The sequence below is a fragment of the Eschscholzia californica genome, unplaced genomic scaffold (assembly GCF_041429995.1).
Source record: "Eschscholzia californica isolate CP2 unplaced genomic scaffold, dmEscCali1.0.p SCAF_5, whole genome shotgun sequence".
Lineage (NCBI taxonomy): Eukaryota > Viridiplantae > Streptophyta > Magnoliopsida > Ranunculales > Papaveraceae > Eschscholzia > Eschscholzia californica.
The window spans coordinates 37,815,189-37,832,492 of NW_028238472.1; the positions used below are offsets into that span (position 1 = coordinate 37,815,189).

The 17,304-nt window shown below is 38.2% G+C and overlaps 1 protein-coding gene and 1 pseudogene across 1 annotated transcript; one reads left to right on the forward strand and one right to left on the reverse strand.

The window, feature by feature from the left end:
* Positions 1-3,768: 3,768 nt before the first annotated feature.
* LOC147539000 (uncharacterized) lies at positions 3,769-4,931 on the reverse strand. The gene is made up of 2 exons (XM_086643051.1): positions 4,494-4,931; positions 3,769-4,311 (listed from the first exon to the last, which is right to left on the reverse strand). Exons 1-2 carry the CDS (start codon positions 4,929-4,931, stop codon positions 3,769-3,771), a joined length of 981 nt encoding a protein of 326 aa, XP_086499177.1.
* Positions 4,932-9,797: 4,866 nt separating this feature from the next.
* On the forward strand, positions 9,798-13,323 carry LOC147539001 (uncharacterized; annotated as a pseudogene).
* The last annotated feature ends 3,981 nt before the right edge of the window (positions 13,324-17,304 follow it).

Here is a 17,304-nt window from a genome sequence, read left to right on the forward strand (position 1 = left end):
ACCCTAATAATCAACTAAAATCAAACATATATCATATCATAGTAAGATGAAGAAGCTATTAAAGTACCTGAATCCCCAGGTAAAAACCCTTTCGATAGTGTTAAAGAATTTTAGATCTAAGATTCAAGCTAGAGAGAGATTTCATGAGAGATCGATCGAGAGGGGAAAAAACCACTGAAAATCGATTTTAAAAAGAGGAAGAGATGCTTGGGTTGTTCCACTGATGTTTTTGTTCAAAACAAAATTTCCATGAGAGAACAAATAAGGAGGCACAAACTTTGGCTAGATTGAGAGAGATTTCGAGTGACAGTAGATTCAGAGAGAGATTTCACGGTTTGGTTGAGATCAAGAAAGAGAGAGATGAAGTGGAACTCGGGAGTGATGATCCAAAAAAGTTTCCTAAATAGGTCTACACCCGCAAGTGCACGGGTGTCAAGTGGTAAATTCCGGTAAGACCGGGTCGACCCACAGAGACTTAGTCAAACTTCAAACTTTAACCTTAAAACTATTATGACTTCAAAAATTGGTTTGATTGGTAATATGATTCAAATGAAAATAGCAAATAAACTTTAAATGATTAACTTAAAACTCAGGATATGGGAGAACCTAGGGTTTTTTAATTCGTCCTCCTAACAATTCTAACGACGATTTACTTGGATTAATCAACAAACTCTTTGTATAACTCAGATTCCAGTCCATGAATGGTCTAAAAACCCGGAAGATTTTATCATTAAAAGCAATAAAACTTATTAATAAATCGTATCGAATAAATTAATTATGATGAACTTCATCTACAACCCTAGATAGAAGAGTTAGTTACTCACGGAAATTATGATAAAAAATCAGAAAATAAAGTAAGAAGTAAAGAGGGGAGAAAACAGAACTTTTTTCTCGCTGGAAATGATTTCCTTCTGATTTTCCCGTTTATCCGCCAAACGCGCCCTAAGGGAAAACAATTTTTTCGTCTTCTCGGAAATGAATTCTCTATGGGAAAATTATTTTCCCACTGGTTTTCTTGTCTTCCCCATTGTTTTTTTCTCTCTCTACTGTTCTTTTTCTTTTTCTTTCTCTCTCTGTTTATAATCTTTCTCTCTCTTTCTCTGTTAATAGTCTCTCTCTCTCTCTCACCAAGAAAAAAAATACAAATAAAAATGGAAAAAGAAAAACCAAGAAAAAGAATACAACGATAACCTCTGTTCTAAATCCTCGTATTCTCGTTCTAAATCCTCCCTGTTTCCTTATCTCTCTGTATTCTCTCTCTCTCTCACCAAGGAAAAAGAACAGGAAAATAAAAATAAAAAACAAGTGATGATGATAATCTATTTTCAAAACCGAGGCTTAGATGATAATGGCACTCCTCTCTTTAGTTCCCTCCAACCGTGATATATGCTCCATTTTATTTCGGAGCTAACGTCAAACTCCAAATAAGCTTCCTAACAAGAAAAACACATCAATAATTATAAATAAAACCCAAAACGAACTAACTCATCGTAGTTAAGTGATCCAAATGTGGTATTTTAACGCCGCATCAGGGAGTCTCTTTGATTTGGGGGTTTTGGGGGTAAACTCAAGATATCTCTTTTATATGAAGGGTAAAAAGGGAAGCAAAATTTTGGAAAACTTAAAAGGGGGCATTTTTGCAAAAAAGTTTTGGCTTGGGGTAAAATTGCTCAAATGACCCAATATCGGGGCACTTGAGCAAAATTCCCAATTGTCATCGGGTCTCCCCAAACTCAACTGACTCGGTCAATTCGAGTGGACTGCGTAAGGATATAAACACATCCCTCTGCACCGTATATAACCCCTAAAATAAGGTTAATTTTCACTCGCTTTCTTCTTTCTTCATCCTATGGATGGGATTTTGGCCCGTAGCCCAATACCCGACCACTTCCGCCCGCGTCTGAAGGGTCCGTGGACGCCCTGTGACCGAGCCGGTCAAAACCCACCTGACCGATATATGTTTAGTGGATGGACGCGAACAAGGGGGCCAAATTGGTGTACCACCCAAGTCCGCCCGTTTAGGTTGTCAGTTTACCCGTCCGTGATATCCGCCTATGATAAATATGAAACATTAAATGTTTAGAGTAAGATGGTAGTGTTAGATTAAATTAAGCTATGACATATAACCCTCAAAATCAAAAGAAATCCAACCCTTTTCTTTCGTCTTCTCTTCAGCTCTCTTCCAATTATCGAGAGAGTCTAGCCCACCGGTCTAGGTGTCACTGACTAACTTAGACTAAAAAGGAAAAGATAATGATTTAGGTTTTTAGGATGATTTGAAATAAATTAAAATAACTAAACTAACTAAGTGAGAGATGAGAGAAATTCGAGAGACAAGTTGCAAGAAGAGTCGGTTGAGAAAGATACTTCGATCCACAAGATCGATAATGACAATAACTAAGTATTTAGAGCATGAAAATTTAGCTGACTTCACCCACATTGACAATTTAGGCATAATGTGTAAAACTAAGCATAGTCGATCAAGAGTCACTAAGCATCGACTATCAAACTAATGACACACTATCAAATAATTTGGCAATGAATAAATATGACACTAATAAGTATAATACATCAAACTAAGTATAACCGATCAAAAGTTACTAAGCATTGGTTATCAAACTAAGCACGTATTATCAAACTATATGTCAATAGATGATTACGAACAAGGTTTCTAATTCATAAAATTAGAAGAAGTTAATCAAACTAACATTTAATAAACAATAGTCATTCATCACATATCGAATCATGTTTCACGAGTATCCAAATACAAGGATTAGCTAGACATGGGGGAACACATAATAAACGAGAAGAAAGATAAAAGTTAAGGTTGAAATCCTCCTTTTTCGATGATGGCACAAGGCTAAGATCGTCGAAAAATATGAAGATGTATGTGTTGCCAATCTCCCCTTAGAAATGTTCTGGTTTCCCTTTATTAACAGAGTAAATTAGGTGTCCCTTGAGTAAAAACTAAGGTCCCTTTAGTAAACAATCTTCTTCTTCCTCCAAACAATCAAACCACCATGAAAGCTTCAACAAGCTTTCTCTCAGGGGCGTGGCTGAGATTTTGAGGGCCTTGTGCCAAATTTCAAAGAGGCCCTTTATACGATAAATAAAAGTAAGAAAATCTCAACAAATAATAGGTAAAAATGTTGTTAAATTGATTACCCGTCCAAACCTAAAATATATTGAACTTTAAAACAAAACTAATAGAAAATAAACAAAAAACTATACAACCTTTGCATTTTATGTGACAATCTGAAATAATTTTCACTTGAAATTTTTTCTCCTTGCATTTTTTGAAGCAAAATCATCAATTAAATCTTCGTAATCAATCTGATCTAAAAATTCACTTTTGATGGTGAGAAGAGCTAACCCATTTAGTCTATCCCGTGACATAGTTGATCTCAAGTATGATTTCAAAATTTTTAACTTTGAGAAAGTCCTTTCTGTCGATGCAACTGTGACCGGTATCGTCAACAAAATCTTATAAGCAATACTAGCAGCGGGAAAGCAATTCATTTTCTTCAAGAAATTCAATGTGAAACTAACTTTCTTAACTTCACCAGGCAAAATATTTTGCAAGAGTCTTAACTCTATAAATAATTCATCTCCTTCAACATCAGAATGTTCCCCATTTTTCAAATAATTTGCAAGATTATCGCAAAATGTTTTTAATTCACCATCACAATATCCACTCAGTTTTTCTGGTCTCAACAAAAACCCGAAGATCTTCTCATATGCTTGATATTGGTCGAATCTTTTCTCTAATTAACCAATAGCTTGATCTACTAAGAAAATAAAATAATGAATTCTGAAATATTCCTCACCTAATTGTGAAACTAGTTCTGATGGTCCATTACCAATCTCGTCAAAATATCTTTTTCGACGAATGTCACGCCTCTCGGGAAATACAACATCAACTTCCATTTCAGTTGCAAGTTTCTTCGCATCGACCATGGCCGCTTCAAACCCAGTTTCTCTGTATTGCTTAAAAGTAGCAATTAAGCCTCTTACTAGTTCAATGGCGACATCAATATGCATATCTTCTGATTGCAAACTTTTGCTGACCTTATTTACTGTAACCAATATCTTGTACCAAATAGTGATGCCCAATAAAAACTCAAAATTGCTAAGTTCATGTATTGCAATAGAATTTGCTTCACTTTTAGTTTTAGCTTCATTGTCACTCCTTCCTAATTCGAATAAAGCTTCCCTGATTTGTCGAGGTTGTGTTATAATTGCTTTGACACTTTCAACACGACTTTCCCAACGTGTCGTTGACAATGATTTTAGAGTAACTCCTAGATTATCCTTTAAAATTTGCCAACGCTTGTAGAATTTGCAAACAACGTATAAATTCGTTGAATAACTCCAAAGAATTCCTTAGCTTCACTATAACAATTTGCTATATAAAAAAGAGTTAAGTTGAGACTATGACACCCACATGGAGTATAAAATGCTCTAGGGTTAATATCTAGGAGTCTTTTTTGTACCCCATGTTTCCACCCTTTCATATTTGATCCATTATCATATCCCTGCCCTCTCACATCATCTATATCATGATCAAAAGCCTTTAAGGCAGTTTGTAGCTCTACAAATAATCCGACTCCAGATGTATCATTCACATTAAAAAATTCTAAGAAATATTTTTGTACCTTTACTGGAGTAGCACTCATATCTACACATCTTATGACCAAAGTCATCTGCTCTTGGTGATTACTATGAGGAGTACAATCAAGAATGATTGAAAAATATTTAGCTGCTCTTACCTTTTTAAGAATTGTGTTTCTGACTTCAGACGATAACATTTGTATTAACTCATTTTGAATCACATTACTGAGATAATGAGATTGGATTTCATTAGTTTTAATCCGACGAAGATGTTCCTCCATAATTGGGTCATGTTTTGCAAGCATCTCAACAACACCCATAAGTTTTCGTTTCTTTTTTCACAAATTTTTTGCGTTCTTCCACGAAAGGCTAGAGTGTATTTGGCAAGATATTTTATTATTGACATTAATTCTTCACAATTATAACCTCCAATGTTATTTCTCTTTTCTAATTGCATCTTGCGCAGCTTTGTCTATCGTCTGACTTGTTTTTAATCGAATTTGTGTCTCAATGCAAAGAGCCATATTGGCAATGTGTTCAATGCTAATTTCATGTTCTTTAAGACTCACACTAAGATGTCTCCAATCTCCGTATCCTTCATTTGCTAATTTATTTCTCAAAGGTCCTTTCTTGAACAATTTACAACAAAAACAGAAAACTTTATCTGCATTTTTTGAGTACACAAGTCAATTTCGATCATGTTTTTCTCCATTTGATAAGTGTCTAGTGTAGAATTCTGAAGAAAAGTGTCTATTTGTACCATCATTGGGACCATCAGTTATTGATAGATCTCTTACGGGGCCTTTTTCAATTACCAAATCTCTTTGTTTTGCATCTAAAGTATCCCAAAGTCTTGGATCATATATATTTTCGAATATTGGATCATTTTTTTATGAGATTCATTAGGTTCATCATCAACTAAAATTTCATCATTTAAGTGTTCATCACCATTGCTATCATTTTCATTTTGTGCACAATCTTCACTTAATTCTTCATTATTCTGTTCAGTAACTAACTCTTCAACTAAATTTGGTTGTTTTTTAACAACAAATCTATCAAGAGTTCTTCTTTGTGACTGTATCATTTGTTGATCTTTTGCTTTTGCTTGACGTTTGGAATACCCTGATTTTTATTTCCTTGGTGCCATCTTAACTTAACTGTATATATATAAAATATACTAAATTAGGACTCATTTGTCAACAAAATATAATATATGTTGTAAAAAAAAGTTGAGATAATTTTAAATAAGTGAATAATAAATAACATAAACTTAGAAGGAATTTTTTAAATAAAATTGGGAAACAAAATGAGTAAAAAACATTACCGGGTTGAAAATCTTGGAGACTATATTGTCTTCCTCTAGTTTCTCTCTATATAGTGAACTATGTGAATTTATATTTGGAATTGATTGTGATTGCACAGTACCATAAAAGAGAGAAGATATAATTATTTAAAAACAAAGTGAAAAGAAGAATGAGTCTGAAATTGAAATTAGTATGTACTATTGTCTATTTATAAATGTTATTTCTGATTAGAGAAAGAGATAGTTAGAGAGAGAAATTCTAAAAAATTAAAAAGGCTAGTTAATAGGCTTCTAATCCTGGTCAAAGTTACACCCATAGTACCGTTTTCTTTTTGGAATAAGTAATGGTACCATTTGATAGAGGAGGGCATTAAAGGCCCACTTCCCTTTCTTTGCTCGCGGGTCCCACCTATACAAAGTACATGAACAGCTTCTTTTTCTTCGTGAAGATAGTGGTCTGTTTGGGGAGTTTAATATATGGAAATTTGTTGGATATTTGTTCTAACCATTGGATAATAAAAAAGTCCCCTGGGTAAAGGTGGGCCCTGTGCCACCGCACCGGTGGCACCCCTTTACCCACGGCTTTGTTTTCTCTCTCTAGGATTTGAACTCAAATAGAAATCAAATGCAAAGGGAACAAAGGCAATGATGTCCCAACCAAAACCCCAAAGTTCCACGGAATGATAATGGTCGGAAATACACGAAATATCTCCGGTAGAGTCTGTTTTTTTCCGGCCTCTAATGGTGTTGTCTCGTGCAAAGGGATGAAGAAACGTGTAGCCCGAGCAGTCCCCGATTAAGGTTGCTTCTTCCCGAGCAGCCCCGAGCATGAAACTGATGTTCCTTCAAATCCCGAGTTGTGCTTCAATGGAGGTCTTCAAATCCCGAGCTGCTGTTCTCGCGGTGAAGAACTCGAACTGTTGCTGTTCGGGCTTCTCTGTCCTCGTCTTCAAGCTATGCTGGCCAAGCTCTAGGCGGCCTAGTGTGATGGCCGAACTAGCTTTGGCCGGCAACTACTCCTTCCCTTCTCTCTCTCTTCAAACTCTCAATCCCCATAAAACCTCCAAACCCTAGTTGCTTAATGTAGAAGATGAAGTCTCCTAAGTCTGATTTCCTTTTTTCTCCCACTAAACCCTTGACTTGACCTACTCATTAAAACCATTTTGACTTGGACCTAAAGGGAGGTGCTCATAGAGTCTTCTTCACCTTCTTATTTAGATTTGGGCTTGGGTTTGGGCCTTGATAAATAAACCAAAGTGGGTGCCCTCATCATTCTATACATCCTCTAACTTTTAGCAAAAATCGAAATACCCCTCGACTTCTTTTTATCGTAACTTTTCCGTCCTAACTCCGATTCGACTTCCGTCTTTGCCGTTGGGTTCACCATAGACTCCACTTTCCATCTAAGCTCTGATTTTCAACAAATTACCAAAATAACCGTGGTTCTATTTCCTTCAAGTCTCTTCCACATGAGATGAAAATGTGATAAATGCTCTGTTTTATTATGAATCGAAAGTCAAACTCCAAATAAGGTGTCTACCAAGAAAATCAGATAAATAATTAGAAATAAAACCCGAAAGGAACTAACTCATCCAAGTTAAGTGTTACAAATGTGGCATTTTAACGCCACATCACCCTCTGGGAATCTCATCGGACGAGTTCTGACGACTATTTCCTTGATACACTGAGGGGCCTACACTAAGCAGTTGTTCCATTGGAGTGACCTATGCTAACGCAACTTGTCTTTCTACCAACTGTAGGTCGTCAGTGTCCATAACTCTCTACTGCGGGATCGTCGGTAGGGTTAGTGTCTTTCGCGATGCTAGCAATGGTGGAAGAGTTGGCTGATGTGGTGTGAATTCACCACATTTATGTCACTTAATTTAAATGAGTTAGTTTATTTTATACGTTTATTTTGATTAGTTGTAAACTTCTCTTGATTAGGTACCATATGAGGATCAAAGGAGGAAACAATAAAGGAGAGGATGTGATGGAGAGTTGGAAAACAATTTAGAGAGCCAAGACATTTTGATTGTTGGGTCACATGGAGAGAGGTCATGAGGTAAATGAGAAAAGATGGGCCATGTTAGATTACTTGGGCCAAAAAAGGAATGCAAAATCGTGAAGGCACCCTCAAGGAGTTATGGAACTTAAAGCCCAAGGGTAATTTTGTCATTGGGCTATTTTTTTTGGAGAAAAGAAGGGAAAACCCTCATTTTTTTTATCATCTTCTCAAGTGCTGGCTTCTAGTGAGAGAAAGGAGAGGAAGGAGGCTAGGGTTTTGGAAATCTAGGGTTTGGGAAGAAGAAAAAGCAAGGGAAGGAAGGAAGATCACTTATAGTTGCCCGGAATCAACTTGTTTTGGGTGGAGAAGCTTCATTTCGTGTGGACAGCAGCTCAAATTCCTGTGGACAGCAGCTCCATTTCTTGGACAGCAGCTCCAACTCGTTTTTGACAGCAGCTTCACTTTTGGACAGCAGCTTTTGAAGTCCCAATTGTTGGTTTTGCTTGGAGCTTCATTCCCTTGACTCTCATAAGGCTTTCCTTCACTCATTTCTCTTGTATTTCTTCTTTGTTATGATTATTTGACTATCTATCTTAGCCTTGTATGGTATTAAGGTTGTTAGGTACTATTGTGATTCATTTGAGAGATAGAAAGTGATTATAGAGAGAGACTTGTCATAACATTTATCATGAACTATTAGCTACTCATAGATTTATTCACTCCAAAAGCATTTTAGTTTGTGTTAAGTTACTCATATCAATTTAATGAGATTTTCTAGTGTTTCAAAATTAAGAAATCATGTGTGTGGTCTACTCTTTAACTTGAATCTCAATATTTGCTTTAACATGAGTAGCTAATCAATTTGTTGAGGTCTAGGGATGAAATCTTGATGAATTTGTGATTGTGTTTGTGATAATTTAATGTGTTTGATAATAAATTGATGTTCTCTTATTTCGATTACTTGTTTCAATCGTTTTTCATGTGTCTTATCAAGTACTTCGCATAGTTAATCAATTAGGCAATGTGATCGATGATTCGGTTTTATTCGTTTAGGAAGTTTATTTGACTAAGTATTATCTCCGGACATACGTAGTGCTTATGAACATCCACCTTAGGAATCGAGACTAGGTTTGTATCAATCCATTCGATTAGACCGTACATAGTTGTAGGTTCACCACATCGGATTCCCGGACCTCGACACTTCTCTCACTTGTTTTTCCCGACTCTTGTTCCTCCGAATTCTTCTCTCAAATCTCTCTCGCCCTCTTACATTGATATCTTAGTTTGTTTTACTTACTTTATTTTCTTATTGCTTATTCGATTATAAACCCCCTCGTTTACCTTGTTTCTTTCTAATTCTTGTCTAAGTAAGTCTTTAATCTCTAAATCGACGGATAAAATCCTTCGATATCTAAACTACCTACCTATCCTTGGATCGACTCTGGCTTTACCGGTTACTACTTGATACCTCCGCTTGGGTATGCAACCTTTTCGGGTGCATCAAGTTTTTGGCGCCGCTGCCGGGGATAGCAACGTGTAGCTTAGATATAAGTATTATTTTCTTTTATCCTAGATTCTAATTAGTTTTGTTTGCTTTGTGTTTTTCAGAAAAACAAAAATAACAAAAAGAGATCGAAAGGAAGAAGTTTGGGGATTTCGGAGAAAAGTGGAAACCCGACTTCAAAATCAAACAACAAAGGGGGGTAACGAAGTTCTATCTTTTATATTGTCTGGCTCTTGTGTGTGTTGGTGCATGCATTTTGTTATCTCTTTTTGTGCATGAATAGTTGGATTAGGAATAGTCATAATCGTTTAGAGAGGAACATAGAGCTTGGTAGCACGTCTGAGTCTGACCACAACAATCATCAGTCGAACACTATGGAGGACCAAGAGAGCACACATGCTAGTGAGGGTCATGAGATGAACCCTCCTATGCGGAGCTTGAGAGATTACTTGCAACCCGACCGAACTAGTCAACCATCTTGCATTGTCCTTCCTATGCATGTTGGCAACTTTGAGATTAAGCATGGTGTCATTAACTTACTCCCTAAGTTCCATGGCTTAGAGTCTGAAAGCCCTTACCTTCATCTGAAGGAATATGACGAGGTCTGCTCAACACTCCGACTCGATGGAGTGCCCGAGGACATCGTTAAGCTTAAGCTATTTCCTTTTTCATTAAAGGAAAGAGCTAAGCAATGGCTTCATTCTCTACGCCCTAGATCAATAGGGAGTTGGAAAGAGATGACCACACACTTTCTTAAGAGATTTTTTTCCACTCATAAAACGAACACATTGAGACGGAGCATCATGAACTTTTCACAAAAGGAGCATGAGTCGTTTTATGAGTGTTGGGAAAGATTCAAAGAGCTCATAAATTCTTGCCCACATCACGGTTATGAGGTGTGGAGGGTTATCAATTTCTTTTATGATGGTCTATCCTCCACCCAAAGACAACTTGTAGAAATGATGTGTAATGGGGAATTTATGAGTAAAGATCCCGAGGATGCTTGGGATTATTTCGACCACTTGGCGGAAAATGCCCAAAGTTGGGACATATCCGATACAAATGATCGAAGTAAATCCAAGGCTCAAACGAGCTCAAGGGGAGGGATGTACCTTTTAAATGAAAGTGATGATGTGTATGCAAAGTTAGCCAATTTGACTAAACAGGTGGAGGCCTTAAAGGTGCAAAAGATTAATGTTGTTAGAGCACCGGAAGCTCGTATAGTTGTTTGCGATGTTTGTGATAGCATGGACCACTCCACTAGAGATTGTCCTTTGTTGGTCCATGAACAAGCAAATGCCATGAACAACTACAAAAGGCCATTTAGCTCACCTTATTCTGACACTTATAACCCGGGTTGGAAGAACCATCCCAACTTGAGTTTGAAGAATGGTCCTACTGCAAATGATGTGCATAATCATCAAGGTCCCTCATCAAGCAATGCTTATGTGCCACCTCCACGGAGGAACCTTGAGGATCCAATCCATGTAATGCTTCAGAATCATGAGCAAATGTTGCAAGGCCTTCGAGAGAGTATGGTTAGAATTGAGGCAAGGTTAAGTGTGGATGAGAAAGGCAAACTACCTTCTCAAACTCAAGAAAACCCTAGGGGAAACGGTGAGGGTAATACATCTGACCCTAGGGTTGCACATGTTAAGGCAGTTACTACTCTCAGAAATGGCAAAACGATTGGACAAGATGATCCTATGAGGGTTATTGAACCTGAGGAGCCTCACCAATCTGAGGGTAGTAGTGGTCATAACAAGGCATCCGACAAAACCTCAAGGCCTAACCACATTCCTAAGCCTAGTGTGCCTTTCCCTGAGAGATTGGTCTCTACTCAACCAATGAGAGATAATAGTGATATCCTTGAGATCTTTAAGCAAGTTAAGATCAACATTCCTCTCTTGGATGCAATTAAGCAAATTCCAACTTATGCAAAATTCTTGAAGGATCTTTGCACTCTGAAGAGGAAACATCATGTGAAGTCTAGAGCTTTCTTGGCTAAGAATGTGAGTGCCATCATTAAGGAGAACCTCCCACCTAAATATAAGGACCCTGGATCCCCCACCATTTCATGCACTATAGGGGCGACTCACATTAAGCAGGCACTCCTTGATTTAGGTGCAAGTGTTAATCTTCTACCTTATTCGGTCTATGAGCAATTGGGCTTAGGTGAAATAAAACCCACCAAAGTAGTTTTACAAATTGCCGATCGCTCGATTAAGATGCCGAGAGGGGTGGTTGAGGATGTTTTGGTCCAAGTAGATAAGTTCTATTTTCCAGTAGACTTCTTTATCTTGGACACAAAACCAGTGATGAATGGTGAATCTCAAATTCCAGTCATTTTAGGTAAACCTTTCCTTGCAACATCACGGGCTTTAATTGATTGTAGGAGTGGTGCTATGAAACTCTCATTTGGTAATATGACTCTTATGGTTAACATTTTCAATTCTTGCAAGCATCCTATTTCTGATTATGATGAGTTTGATGTTGATTATGATGAGTCTGGTGTTCAGGAGTTGCACATGATTGAGTCTTTTGTTCAGGGAGGCCTTGCTTTAGGTACCCAAGATCCATTAGAGACTAGTCTTATGAATTGCTTTCGTTTGATGATGAGATAACTATATCGGAAATGAACTCTCTCATGGATTCGGCACCTTTATTGGACACGGAGATGTGGAAGGTTAGATTTGAGTCACTTCCAATCAATGAGCCTAAACCACAACCGTCTTCAATAGAGTTTCCGAAACTTGATTTGAAGCCCTTACCGAGTGAATTGAAATATTCATATTTGGGCCAAGAGCCATCATTTCCGGTTATTATCTCATCACAACTAACCAATTCACAAGAATGTAGTCTATTGGAGGTCTTGAGAGACCACAAAGGGGCCCTAGGTTGGACTATTGCCGACCTAAAAGGGATTAGCCCCACTGTGTGTACCCATAGAATCCATCTTGAGGATGATGCCAAACCTTCACGTGAGGGTCAACGAAGGTTGAACCCCCACATGAAAGATGTTGTGAAGGCAGAAGTCCTCAAGCTATTAGAGGTCGGGATCATCTATCCCATCTCTGATAGCAAATGGGTGAGTCCGACTCAAGTTGTGCCTAAAAAGTCTGGAATTACCGTAGTCGAAAACGAGGCCAATGAACTAATCCCGACTAGGAAAGTCACAGGATGGAGAGTGTGTATCGACTATCGGAAGTTGAATTCGATGACGAGGAAGGACCATTTCCCCTTACCGTTCATCGACCAGATCCTTGAGAAACTTGCCGGTCATCCTTATTACTGCTTTCTAGATGGATATTCGGGGTACAACCAGATTGAGATTGATGAGCGAGATCAAGAAAAGACTACCTTTACATGTCCCTTTGGAACGTTTGCGTATCGTCGTATGCCATTTGGGTTATGTAATGCCCCTGCGACGTTCCAAAGACTCATGTTGAGTATCTTTTCTGATATGGTGGGCCAGTACCTAGAGGTATTTATGGATGACTTTTCTCTCTTTGGTGATTCTTTCGATGTGTGTTTGCATAATTTGAAATGTGTGTTGAATCGTTGCATTGAAATGAATCTTGTATTGAATATTGGGAGAAATGTCATTTTATGGTCTCAAAGGGAATTGTGTTAGGTCATGTGGTGTCATCTAGTGGACTAGAAGTTGACCGTGCCAAAATAGAATTGATTTCGCACTTGCCTATACCTAAGAGTGTGAAAGACATTAGGTCTTTTCTAGGACATGCAGGGTTCTATAGACGATTCATCAAGGACTTTAGCAACATATCTAGGCCTTTATGTGCTCTTTTGTCTAAAGAGAAAGATTTTGTATTTGGTGATGAATGTATGAAGGCCTTTGATACTCTTAAGACCTTGTTGACCACGACACCGATTATTTAGCCACCCGATTGGTCTATACCATTCGAGGTGATGTGTGATGCCAGCGACTATGCCCTTGGTGCGGTGTTAGGCCAAAGAAAAGACAAGCTACCATGTGTCATTTATTATGCGAGTAAAACTCTTAATGAGGCACAACTCAACTACTCCACCATGGAGAAAGAGTTGTTATCAGTTGTTTTCGCATTAGACAAGTTTAGGTCATACTTGGTAGGATCTAAAGTTGTGGTATACACAGACCATGCGGCCCTGAAATATCTTTTATCCAAGAAAGATGCTAAGCCACGATTGATTAGATGGATTCTTCTTTTGCAAGAGTTCGATTTAGAGATAAAAGATAAGAAGGGGTCTGAAAATGTGGTAGCTGATCATTTGTCTAGGCTTGTTACCCACAGCACTATAGAGGCTATACCAGTGACCGAGACATTTCCCGATGAGCAGTTGTTTGAGGTCTCTTTAGCGTCACAGTGTCCTTGGTATGCAGATATTGCTAACTACTTTGCTGTAGGACATGTGCCTTCTCAGTGGAGTGCTCAGGACAAGAAAAAATTCTTTGTCGAGGTGCGAAACTTCATTTGGGATGACCCGTTGTTGTTTAAGTATTGCCCTGATCAGATTATCAGACGATGTGTCCCAGAATGGGAGCAAAAAGGTATACTTAATTTTTGTCATTCTGAGGCATGTGGAGGTCACTTCTCTGGTAAGAAGACTGCCTTTAAGATCTTGCAATGTGGTTTCTATTGGCCTTCAATATTTAAGGATGCATATCGATTTTGCAAAGCATGTGATAGATGCCAAAGAGTAGGATGCATGACCCGTAGAGACATGATGCTCCTTAACCCTATATTGATTGTTGAGTTATTTGATGTTTGGGGTATTGACTTTATGGGCCCTTTCCCTTCTTCTTTTGGTTATGTGTATATCTTAGTTGCAGTTGATTATGTATCTAAATGGATAGAAGCAGCCCCGTGCAAGGATAATAGTCATAGGGTGGTCATAAAGTTCTTGAAAGAACACATTTTTGCTCGATTTGGCACCCCTATGGCTATTATTAGTGATGGAGGTAGTCACTTTTGCAATAAACCATTTGAAAGCTTGATGCGGACATATGGAATAACGCATAAAGTGGCTACCCCCTATCACCCTCAGACAAGCGGGCAAGTGGAAGTGTCTAATAGGGAGATAAAGCATATTTTGCATAAAACGGTAAACCCGAATCGCAAAGATTGGTCCTTAAGACTAGTCGATGCTTTGTGGGCATATAGGACAGCTTTTAAGACCCCTTTAGGAATGTCCCCTTTCCGCCTTGTCTTGGCAAGGCATGTCATCTACCAGTAGAGTTGGAACATAAGGCATATTGGGCCATAATGTAGGGAATTAAACCCTTATACTAGTGTTTATAGCGGAAATAAGACATCTAATGTCTACACTAGTATTCCCAGGATCACATGCAAAACTAGTAATTAAACTAACGGAGATAGTAGATTACCTTAATCGCTTTTCCCTCGAACTAGTTGAATTGATTGAAGAAGACCAAGAGCTTCAAGTGTAGCTCCTCTACTTGGGACACGAGCAATCAACTTGATCTCCCACCTTGTTGTATAGCTAGCACACCAATGGTGGTTGGATAGAAGAACACCTTCTTCTTTGACTAGATAGATAGTTAATGGGAATTAGCTCACTTTCTCCTCTCTACTTGATGTGGTAGAGTAAGAAAGCTTAGAGAGAAATTCCACACCTTATTCTCTGCCCTAAGAGTGTTTATATAGAACCCTAATAAGAATCCACCTCCTTTTAGGTTTCCCAAAACACCCTTTAGAATAAGATTTAGGGAAATAGTCGAAAATAGCAACTATTGGTATTTTCTCAATTCCCTAAGGAGATGACGTCCAAACCCAGCCAAAATTGGCAGATTTAATGTTCATAACATAAGGAAACGTCCCTCCAAAAATCAGCCCAATCCGAGCCCTACAAGTGCCCGAATCGGCTAAGGCCCAAAAACCCTGTTTTTGGCCTTTTTGTACTATCTTTGCCTAATTCCTTTTTAGGCCTATGAGATATGTTTATGGGACACTCCCATGATTATATCTCACTCCCACTAGTCATATCCTAGATCAATTTGACACTCTTATGTGTAACCCGTTGTAGGATCCGATCGAAGTTAGCCGCGAATTACTTCGTAATTCGACGATCGTAGTTGGTCTCTAGCTACAACTCTACGATCCCTAAATCAATCGGACTTGATGATCTTCCACATCAATTGTCCTATCCGACAAATTGTTCGCATTGTCACCTTGGTCGAAGGACATCTCCTTCAACTCCTTCAGACTCCCACTTGGACTTAGAACAAGTGCAATGCCTCGATTTCCGTGTCAATTTAGTATCCCATCTGATACGTCACGTCATTCAGACTTTCTTGATATCCGAGTACAACTGTAAAAGACAAACGATTAACTTTTAATCCGTTTGAGCGCGGTCACGCATTTTCAGTTGCTACTCATCAAGTGGCCTTGAGACACTTTGTACCTAATGTGATTAGGGTGACACAATCCATTCTTGCGCTCCCACTTAACTTCATGTCTATCCTGTCCTTCCCTGTATCCGTCTTTATAACCTCCTTTTACGGCGCGGCGTTTAACGGAACCAAAGTCGGGCATTCCTTACATAAGATGAGTGGAGCACTCATGTTTTGAGGAATCTCTCCAATTGTCTTTATGAGAAGTATTGACGTTCATCACGAGTGATGTACTTCTCATTTGAGGGTTATCCAGTGTATAAACCTTTTACACACCCACGTAGTCGAGTAGAATATACTATTCCTATAGCCCATGAAACTGCGCTATCCCATCGACTCTCGTGCTAGTCTTCATGAGTCATTGTTGTCCATGCAATGACCTAGACCAGGGTTTTTTTTTTTTTTTTTTTTTTTTTTGATAATAAATATTCCAAGTTCACTTAATAGGGTTTCATTCATCAGATCACGTATCTGACAAACCTATTCGGAACGTTTTATTATCGATGGACTGTCGTTTAAATACTAAACCAAATTTAGACGACTTGTGAAATAACTCTATTATTTCTGATAACGAGAGTTGTAAATCTGAGCCTCTTCCGTAAAACTCTTTTTACCCACTCAGTTTTACTCGTCGAGGTTTATTCCAAATTTACCTCATGCCTTAGACTGTGTATGAGTCTCATACTATGTCTTAGGTGACAGTTTAGTTTGACTACGTATGTAGTCCGTTTTAAACTTTGCTAATTATCAATTAATTTGAAGATTGCTTACTTCAACCTTGATAATTTCTAGTAACTTTTACTAGAGTTAAGGCTTTTAATTCTTTATGTAGTATTTGCAACAATTCCCGGCTTAAAACACTTTTAGCCTACTTTCCTTCCATGTCTGAAAGTTTGCTACGATGACATGTTCAACTTTTGTACTACTTCATCCTTTAGCCTTCTAGGATGTACTAAGTAGTGTTTCGGTTTTCCAATCCGAATTCGGATGTTTAAATGCTAATCATGTCCAACATGATTGACTTTATGTTTTCGAACATAAATGTCTCTCTCATGCGTGCTAGCTCATCGGTGTCTTTTCAGACTCTGAGTTTTTGCAACGCCCTCTGTCATGAGTTTTTGGGTCGAAATTCTTTTAGACTTTCCGAGTCTTAGATTTTCTGTTTCGGATCTCAAGCATCTCAGCGTACTGAGTCTCTCTAATCCTATCATCCTTTTGATCTATGCTTATAGATCTTCAGATGCCCAAAATGGCATTTTATCCTTTTGTGTGTGGTCCTTTATTGAGTCAGTTCGTTACTGTTATACAACATCTTATGTCGTACTCAATCTTTTGTATGTACTCAGCATACGGACCCGGAAGGTTTGTTTCTCCCACTTACCTTCTTGAAACTCGTGATTCAAGATTTTCTTCATTCCTCAGGAATCAAACTTCTTTGATTTCCTTTTTTAATCGAAGATTCTAACTCT